Raw genomic sequence first — 10,243 nt, forward strand, 5'->3', positions numbered from 1 at the left:
GAAGAACTTTTTGGTCCTGAAGTACCATATCTTAATGTAATTGGTGCACTTGTGTATCTTGCTAATAATACAATATCAGATATTGCATTTTCAATAAATTTATTAGTAAGATATAGTTCTTCTCCAATAAAAAGACATTAGAATGGAATTAAACATATACTCCATCATCTCCGAGGATCGATTGACATGGAGTTTGTTATATTCAAATAAATCAATTTTTTATCTAGTTGGTTATACAATTATAGATATCTATTTGATCCACACAAAGCTATATCTCAAATAGATATTTTGTTCACATGTGGAGGAACTGTTATATCATGGTGATAGGTGAAATAGACCATAACAACCACTTCCTCAAATCATGCTGAAATTCTTGCAATTTACGAGGCTAGTCGAGAATGTGTATGGCTAAGATCAATGACTCAGCACATTCGTGTAACATGTGGTTTATCTTCTAGTAAAAATCTTTCAATGATATTATAAAACAACACAACATGCATATCTCAAATCAAATGAGGATATATTAAAGGAAATAGAACAAAACATACTTCACCGAAGCTTTTCTACACTTATGATCTTAAAGAAAATGGCGACATCACTGTACAACAAATTTGTTCGAAAGATAACCTGGAAGACTTATTTACAAAGGCATTACCTACCGTGACCTTTGAAAAACTAGTGCACAACATTGGAATGCGGTGACTCAAAGATTTCAAGTGATGTTTCTATGAGGGGGAGTAAATGGGCATCTAAGGAGGAAATATGTACTCTTTTTTCTTCACTAGGATTTTTTTTCTAGTGGGTTTTTTCCTACTAAGGTTTTAACGAGATATATTTCATATATAATGGACATCTAAGGGGGAGTATTATACATATGTTAAATTAAGTATAATGTAGATGATCATTATTATACATTGGTGGTGACACGATTAATGAAAATCGTGTACTATGTATACATTTTTATCACATACAAACTCATCCTATTTTTGTTAATAGTTTGATCTTTAACCTTATTTCTAAAATTTATTTCTTCAGAATTTTATTTTTAATTTTTTTTCTTCAATACCCTATTTTTGTCATATTCAAAAACCACATTATTCTTAAACTTAATCTCAATAATTAAAAACATAACAATGTTGTTTTCCAAAATTTGCACTTTTTGAATCATACAATTTTCAAAAACAAAATTCAGATTGTCTAAAAAAACACATATTTACTCAACTGAATGAATCTAACAAATAATACCCTGAATAGTTTACTTTCCAATTAAAAATCAAAGGTTCAAACTCTCTCACCCCACTCTAATTTTTTTTTTTTTTTTTTTTTTTAAAAAAATCCTAAACTAATTTTTCTATCCAAAACTATATGATGTTTTCAAAATTCTACTCCATAAGCTCAGAATCCTTTTCAGTTCATGTTCTTCCAAGAGTTTCCATTAATGAAATACTTTTAACCTTCCCTCTGCTCATTATGCAAAAAATCATAAGGTTTTCAGGCTACAGAAACCTGGAAAAAGAGTAGCCAACCAAACCAAACCCCCTGAAAGATGAGAAAGACAAACAGCATAACATCATATTAAGAGTAAATACAGCCTAAAAGAGTTTTCATAATACAAAGTTAGACATGCCAAGTCCTGGACCTTCATTTTTGTTGTTTCTTCCACAGCACCCCTATCTTTTTTAGCACATTGCCATTTTTCTTTTTCAGCAAATCATCATCTATCTCTTCACAATAAGACCCATTAAACTTTCCTGCAGCTGAATCATAGCTGCTGTCCAATGATCCTGATCGGTCCATGAACTTGCCGTTATTTCCCGCTGAGAGCATCGCCGCAGCTGCCTCCGCAGCCTTCCTCCATTGGTCTGACTGTACCCTCAACCGTCTCAACTCCATTTCTATTTCCGCATTTGCAGCCTGAGCAGCCTCCAACTGTTCAGACACTCGAGCGGCCCTCTTGTTGCTCTTGTCTGCTTCCTCCATCACAATTCCAAGTCTTATGTGAGCATCTTGTTCAGCAGCCGTCGCATCCTTGACTTCAGTTGTCCCATCACTTGCTTTTGCTCGAATCATTATCCTTTTGTTAATTTCGAGCTTTAGCATCTCATTTTCATCCGAAATGCTATGGTAATCTCTCTCCTTATCAGTGAGATTAGACTTCAATTCTGCAAGATGCTCCTTTAATTCCTTGATCTCCCTTTCGAGTTCATACTCCCTCTGGCTAGATAGGTTCTTCTGAATCTTCGCTTGCAACTGCTCGTTCTCTTCCGAGATACCCTGTAATTCAGTCTCCTTATCCATCAAGTCTGCCTTCAACTCTTCGATATCCACTTTGGATTTCTTCAGTTCCTGCTCTAGATTGAATTCCCTAGAATTCATGTTGGACTTTAATTGATCAACCTGTTCATAAGCCATCTTTATCTGGACTGCACTCTGGATTTGTTCTTCATGATATTTGGTCTCTGCCATTTCCAGGGCTGTTTTCAGTTGTTCAATCTCTGATTTGAGAGAACAAAGTTCTTCAATATGATCTTCTCCTCTCTTTTCCTCCTTTTCAACCGCTGGATGTTGCAAAAGGTTACTACTAGCATTAGCAGCATCTGTTTTGAGTTTACCAACGAGTTCTTCTAATAAGTTAACACGTGCCTTCGACTCGTCCAACTCTGAAGCAATGGAGTGGTAAGCCTTCATTGCCTCCATACCATCATGTCTCAGCTCCTCTACACGTTTCTTGGCATCTTCAAGTTGTGCTAGAGTTTCACTTACAAGTAACTGAGCCTGAGCTTCGGATTCTCGACAGTTTTTCAGATCGCATTCCATTCTTTTCACAAGACACAGAGTTTCTGCAAGGTTACTTCTCAAGCTATCGAGTTCGTTATTTGCTGAATCTGCATGCTCAGTCTTTTTCGTTTCAGACTTGGCCACCATTTCAAGCTGGATCTTTAGCTGCTGAATCTCATTTACAGCAGAAGCCAATGCAGCATAGTCGAGTTTGTGCTGTTCTTGAATGGCCTCAAGCTCAGATTGCCAGGCTTGATCTCGGTCTTGTGAGATCTGTTGTAATTCTATAACACGAGCTTCTTCAGAAGCAGAAAGCTCGAGTACTAGTTTTTCAGACTGTTGAAGCTTTAAAGTCATGGCTACAAGTTGATTCTTGGCTTCCTCGGCATCTTGCTTGAATTCCTTCTTGCATGATTCAGATAAACATAACTGGTCCTTCACTATCGTCAGATCCTCTTGGAGCTGAGAAACCTGAGATTCCAACTCGGAAATCTTGCTCGGACGCTTTTTCTGAAGCTGCAACAAGAAAATAGGCTTTATTAGAAGTTTCAAAAACAACTTCTAACAACACTGAGAAATAAATATCAGAGAGGCATTCAAAGTGGCTCCACCTCAAAACAAAATCTGTACGCGAAACACACCACTCAGTCTATAACTATAGACAAAAATCTATGGACAAAATCTGATTTATAAGAGAAGGTCCTGATGGCTGAAGGCAATGCAATTATGATGGTTAGACGAAAAGAAATAAAGTTGAACAAAAAATATCACAGAAAAGTGCTTCCACCAAATCATGTAATACAAGATTATACAACCAGGAAACAAATTAAAGTTTATAGGATCCAACATTTCTGACCTACTTAAAAATTTGAAAGAATAGAGCTTCTCTGAACAACTTTTAGAACTATAAAGTCAAAATTCAAACTACACTCAGCCATTGCCTCGATGAGAAGCAGCGAAATATTAATACGAGAATTTGAGATGAAAACATTAGGATAAATTTTATAGGAAAAAACATTAGGTGAAACCAATGAATGAGAGATTTTTAAAAAAATCGCTGTAAAGATGATTTTCAATCATTCAATCAAAAGAAGCCTAGGAATCTTTACCCGTGATTACTTCACTTCAGTTTCTAAAATTATAACGTCCGAGAACTTGAACGCAAAATATTAATAACCTTGGATATTTAGACCGTTTAATGTCTTAAAGGATAGATTATAGAGGTTGAAGCACCATTAAGAAGCTCAACTCAACCAAAAACAAATGGTACAATTAAGATTACCTCGCTGCTTGCAGGGCTTCTAGGTGACTTTCGATCAATAACTTTAGGGCTTCTTTCTTTAATGCTTCTATTATTTACTTGGTTCGAGGAGGAAGCAGAATCACATTCCAGAGCAGTCGGCCGAAGCTTCCGAGCAACTCGAGGAGAAACCTTTTGAGGTGCTTCCGAACAGGAATTTCTGTTGGCAAATGAAGTAATATGACGATCAAGTTGAATAGACAAAAAATGTAATACTATGTCTACATTGGCATATCTACTTATCATCACATCAATCTAGAAGTTACAGAAACAAAGGCAAGTTGAATTATACTTTATGTGTGTATAGAAAAGATTTTCTTCCATGAAGTTATGCAATGAAAATGTGGAAGGGCAATATCAACTCCCAGCAGTGCAAAAAGTATAATTCATACTTAAATCATAATTATTGGTTCATAACAATTGTTTATATCCCAAAATCTTCTAGCCTTACTTTGTTCATGAGGTTGGAACAAAATTCTCTCATTACAAGTGATTTTGATGGTCTAGAAATTCATAAATTGCTGTCTTATGCCAGCATGGACATACTTGTTCCTCAAAAATGATGTTTATCAAAATACTGTCATGTTTGTGATCATGAACTACATAGCTTTCCACAGCTTTAGCCTCTGAATGTCTATAAAGGATAACCACTGAAAAAGGCAACATAACTTTTCATACTTCATTGCATAGAACTCAAATCCTTAAATGCCCCAGCAAGTTTATCCAGATGATGGTATAGGATTTATACCATACTAAGAAAAAGAACAGAACAATATTAATGGAAAAGAAAACAATGAAGGCCTTTGTTGATTGAACACAGGTTCTGGTTACTGTCAAACGGCCAAATAAGAGTTTTATTTGTAGTCACAGTACAAGTAGGAAAAAGTAGTAAAAACAATAGTGAAAAAAGAGATTTCTAATTGCAATGAAGCATGCAGCATCTAGAATTCATATGAAACCTAACTGAAAGGCAAGGTTCAACGCATAAAATTTTTCATAATTCTGACAGTAAAACAATATCCAGAAATCAACAGAACATGGACATCAACTAAACTTCAATAATAATATATCTGTATGTATTCTATCACTTCAAATGTTAACATTTAGAAATTTCAAATATAGGGAACAGGCTAGGCCGAAAAGTACACGAAGTATGAATTATCAATTCTTCCTCACTTTAACAATAGAGTCAAGAGTGAGCTGGTGAAAACTGAAAATAGTCAACAACTACTTCTTCACATAAGTTAGCCAAACCAAATGAATCGCAAGGTATTGTTAATTAAAATAGCTCAATCCTCTACATTTTGTTCAGCTAAACACCAAAGGAAAGTGAAAGTTACCTTGATTTTGGGGTCTGCATAGCTACCCTTTTGAAAACGAAGTAAATGAAAGCTCAATCTGGTATCCTCCTTCAATGCTTCCTGAATCCTGACCCACCAAACCTGCAACTTTGCAATGAAAATTAAAATATAAAATCACAACAACATGGGGCGCGTAGGAATCCGATGGGAGTGCCCTTAGGGAAATAAATGTGGTTCATGAACAGCATGTGGTCCTCATCATCACATTTGAATCCACAATGGGAAAAGAAGTGACAGCATTAATTTCGTACTTTATTACCCAAATAAAAATCTTACCCTGTAATGAATGCATACATTCACACATATCAAGCTACATTTAAATGGAAGAAGTGTTAAAGGAAAGAAAAGAATGAAAAACTAAAGTGGTAGTAAATGGACAAGTTTAAAAGGTGTTTGTCTATTATGAAATAGGAAACGGTATAAAAAGACAATTTTCATCGTTTTTAGGTACTCTAAGCCCTTCTTCTCAACATGACTATCTTTTATAGGGGATTCAAAATTACAACCCATAAAGAGAGTTTCATAGGTTGGTCTAGAGGTCATGGAGCTAATCAAGATTTAAAATGTCAATGTAGACGAAGACATCGAGGTCTTAATTTTACAGAAATTTCGATGAAAATATCAATTTCGATGAATATTTTTGGAAAAATTATAAAATAAAAAATTCAAAAAATAAATTTAAATTAGTAAATAAACATTTTGTGATATTTAAACAAGTTGACATGCCTATTATTTATATTATACTTACATTTTACTACTTAAAATTTTATGTTTCATGGATTTTTCTGTAATATAATGAAAATATCAATTCTCCCCTAACGTCCATGTTGGACACATAGAAACATAAAAATACCAACAAATCGACGAAAATTTAATACTATAGAGCTAATGAAAAACAAAAATAAGTAGGCTAACAAGAGTTATATTAAAACTTCCTCCTTTTCTATAAAGAAAAAAGAAATATTTAAACCATTATAGCAACATACCTACATAAAATTTAAAATATTACAAGTTTCCTTGGCAACAAAATGTAGTAGAGTCAAGCAATTGTTTCGAGAAATTAGTTGGGTTATCAAAAAGAAGAGAGAGGGATCGTTTACCTTTATCACTTGTGCTACGCTCTGGTAGAGAGAGAGAGAGAGTTTTAAGTTGATCACATCTCTAAAATTTGAGGATAAATGTGAATAAAAGCTTTGAGAAAATTTCACATCCAAATTCCAACTAAATTTAAAATCATCAAGACTTGAACAGTGAAAGAAAATAACTTTTTAGCAGTGCACTCAAGCATGCCCAAAAAAGTTAAAAAACCAAAACTCAGAAACACTGGAGAGAACCAGCATTCATGATTGAGGTGAAAGGAGATGAGTATTTCAAAAAACTCATTTGCTTTCAAGTAAGACACTGAAGATTAGTTTCTTACAATGGGAGTTTTCTCATCAGTACAGGTCCAATAATGGATGTCAAAAGATGTTCCTCCAATTTGGCCGTGAAATAAGGGCAGTGGTAGGTACAAACAGTCTGCTGTTTGGTTGACATTTAAACACAAATAAGCCGACAAAAAACCAATCAACATTTTTAATAGCCATCATAAAGGCTGTTAACTTTTTAATTACACCCAATTGTTACAAAAATCATCACAAGTCCAACTTCATTTCCCAAATAAAACTCCAAAAAAAAAAAAAAAAAAAAAAAACCCAACGATTTTCACAGTTTCAAAATGGTGGGGCTTCTCCTAGAGCTTCACAGTACATGATCTAAAACAAAATTCCCAGAAAACAAACAGAAATAGTTCAAAATCAAAAGGGTCAAAGCAGAAAATCAAAAATGAAAAAAAAAAAAAAAAAAAAAAAAAAAAACAACCCGGGGGGGGGTCAAATCAAATCCCTAGCCAAAGCAAGTAATGAGGTTGAAGAAAAAGCAACAGGCAATTTTGTTTCACTTTTCACACAAAAGGGGTTATAAAAAAGCACAAGAGAAAAGTAGTTCCAAGATTTAGTTTCACTTTGCAGAGTGGAAAAGACCAAAAGCCTGAGACCCCAAGAGTGTAAACACTTTACAGAAAACCCTTCACACCAAACTAAAATCGTTGAAGAAGAACTCAAAAACCAAAAGCAGCTAAGAAAAACGCAGTAGGAGAAGAAGGGTCTGTTTCACTCTGTTTGGATCCCAAGAAACAAAACAAAGACAAATTACCAAATGGGTGTTCATAACAAAGCAATATGAGAAGAGGGTTGGGAAATGTGAAGCAAAAAAAGAAAAGAATCCCAGCATTGAAACAGTAAGCATGAACAGAAGGCATTGTTAAAGAGAGAAATTGTTACCTGAGAGTAGAAGGAATAATGTCAGTGGGAATAAAGAGGCATTATGAGTAGTGGATAAACATTGAGCAGAGGTTGGTTGTTTGTTTGGCTAATCTTCAGCGTCGCCCAGTTTTCGATGTTTTTTCTTTCTATCCCTTTGGGGTTAATGGGGTAAAGAGAGAGAGAAGCAGAGAGAGCGCAGTTGTTGTTGTTGTGTGGATTACCAATTTAGCGGCTTGTCGTTTTTGCTTAATAAATTCTCGTCTTCAACTATGATGGTCACCATATGATTATAAATCAATATTAAATTCCTTCCATTTTCAATTTCTTATTTTAGAGGAAGAGGTCGTTTGACCACTTAATTGAGTTAATAAATTTAGAGGGAGTAAGTTTGTATTTGAAATGTAGAGTTGTAAGATGGAGCTTCTCGAAATTATAAAATATAGACTAAAAGGAGAAAATAGATTACTCAATAGGAGGAAAGATGGAGTTCAGGATAAATGTGAAAAGTAAAAAAAATATAAACTTGAAATTATTCGATAAATATGCAAACTTGAATAGTGTTTACTATTGAAGTTGAGTTGCTTAAGTTGAAAAGCCAAAGACCCTTTAAAGTATTGTTTTTGTCGGGTTTATTTTCAAATGTCCAATTTTAGTTCATATGTTAATTTAATGTTTCAAATTTCATTCTTATTAAAATTGGTAAAATAATAACAATGTTCGTGAAAAATAGTATGCAAGTTTGTTTTCCAAATTTATAGAGGCATGTGTGACTCGAGATCATATGAGGTCTTAGACAAAATTATAGTAGAGATGCCTTCATATAGAAAGTATTATCTAAAATTTATTTTTCTTCCTTTTTGAGACATAAAATTATGTATTAAATTTTGATAATCTCACTCAGTAATATGGCTATTCCATTTAATCTTCCTTACAACATAATTTATCTTAAATAAGATTTAATTAGTTTTAATTTTGAAAAACTTCTTTCAGCAGAAGCCACTGTTGTTGGTATTGTTAATAATATTCTATAAGCAATATATGCATTTGAAAAAGCATTTACCTTTTTATATAATTTAATATTTTAATAGGACAATCAATTTCATTTTACTAAACTTCTCTTGATATTTTTAATTCAAAAAATAAATATAAATTATTAATGTCAAAAAATGTATCATGTTTTAACATATTTTCAACAATATCTTTTCAAATTATCATCATTTAATGACTTTAAAATTTTCATATCAAATACGAAGTTAAAGATATTTTTGTATACTTAAAATTGTTCAAATCTATTTTTAAGTGAAGAAATTGTTTGACCTACAATATAGTAAAAGTAATCAATTCTAAAAGAATCTTCAGGTGATCGTATTTCTTCAATGTCAACATTCTCATCATTGGTTGTATTTCCATATCATTTGCAATTTCTTTAGTTGAAATCATAACATATGTGAATCCATTTTCTCTATATTTTTCTAAAAATGAAACTAAACCTTTCAAGTGATCTAAAACAACATCAATATGATATCTTTATGTCGTAAGACTTTACTCATAGAATTTAGGGCAAATAAGATATCATACCATATACTCATGTCGAACAAGAATTCAAAATTTTCAAATTCACAAGTAGCTAAACAGTTAGCTTCACTTTCAACTTTAGGATCTTCACTGGTTTATCCTAATTTTGATAAAGTATCCCTTATTTTAGGCGCTTGAAATCTTATAGTTTTAACACTTTCAATTCGACTTTCACATCGTGTTTGTGAGAATGGCTTGATAGTCAAGTCGGTTATGTGATCTAACAAAAGTTTCCAATATTCTGTAGATGAAGAAATTAAAGAATAAATACGTTGCACAACTCCAAAAAATTGTCATAGCTCTATGACATGAGCTAGCCATGTCAGAAAATACTAGATTGAAATTATGACAATACAAGGTGTATAAAATGCTCTAGGATTCATTTCCAATAATCTTTTTTTTACACCTTGTCGTTTTCCTTTCATTTAGATCCATCGTCATATCATTGTCCTCTTATATTCAATATATCAAGTTTAAGGTCCTTAATTGTGTTTATAAATACATGAAATAAATCTTTTCCACTAGTATCTTCAACTTTTAAAAATTCTAAAAAATTATTCATATAATGGACTTGTTGAAATATCAACACAACTCAATCTAAGAGACATTTGTTCTTGATCACTTACATCAAATGCACAATCTAATATAACCGAAAACATTTTGCTTCTTTAATTTTTTCAATAATTATATTTTTTATTTCAAGTCATAATAGTTGTATGAGTTCATTTTGTATATTATGTCCAAGATAATGACAATAAATTTCTTTATTTTGAATAGGATGAACATGTTCTTGCATTATTGGATCAAATTTATCAATCATTTCAATTGAGATTAAGAAATTTCCATTATTTTCTTGATAAATTTTTTCATTACTTCCACGAAATGCGAAATTATTTTTAGCAAGATTTTTAACAACAACAATAATT

The 10,243-nt window shown here is 32.7% G+C and overlaps 1 protein-coding gene across 14 annotated transcripts; it reads right to left on the minus strand.

Moving 5' to 3' along the window:
* Positions 1-1,547: 1,547 nt before the first annotated feature.
* Positions 1,548-8,004, minus strand: RIP5 (ROP interactive partner 5). Of its 14 annotated transcripts, none has more exons than XM_039038734.2 (6): positions 7,761-7,965; positions 6,860-6,960; positions 6,540-6,600; positions 5,419-5,520; positions 4,061-4,238; positions 1,548-3,294 (listed from the first exon to the last, which is right to left on the minus strand). In XM_039038734.2, the coding sequence occupies exons 4-6, from the start codon at positions 5,436-5,438 to the stop codon at positions 1,642-1,644; spliced, it is 1,851 nt and encodes a 616-aa protein (XP_038894662.2). In that variant the 5' UTR covers positions 5,439-5,520; positions 6,540-6,600; positions 6,860-6,960; positions 7,761-7,965; the 3' UTR covers positions 1,548-1,641. The 14 variants fall into 14 exon arrangements, with proteins under 14 accessions (XP_038894662.2, XP_038894664.2, XP_038894666.2 ...); XM_039038736.2 differs by having other exon boundaries at positions 6,860-6,957; positions 7,761-7,961; XM_039038738.2 differs by having other exon boundaries at positions 5,419-5,526; positions 7,761-7,939.
* Between the last annotated feature and the right edge of the window lie 2,239 nt (positions 8,005-10,243).

This window comes from Benincasa hispida, chromosome 8 (assembly GCF_027475165.1).
Source record: "Benincasa hispida cultivar pf3 chromosome 8, pf3_genome.v1.1, whole genome shotgun sequence".
Taxonomy (NCBI): domain Eukaryota; kingdom Viridiplantae; phylum Streptophyta; class Magnoliopsida; order Cucurbitales; family Cucurbitaceae; genus Benincasa; species Benincasa hispida.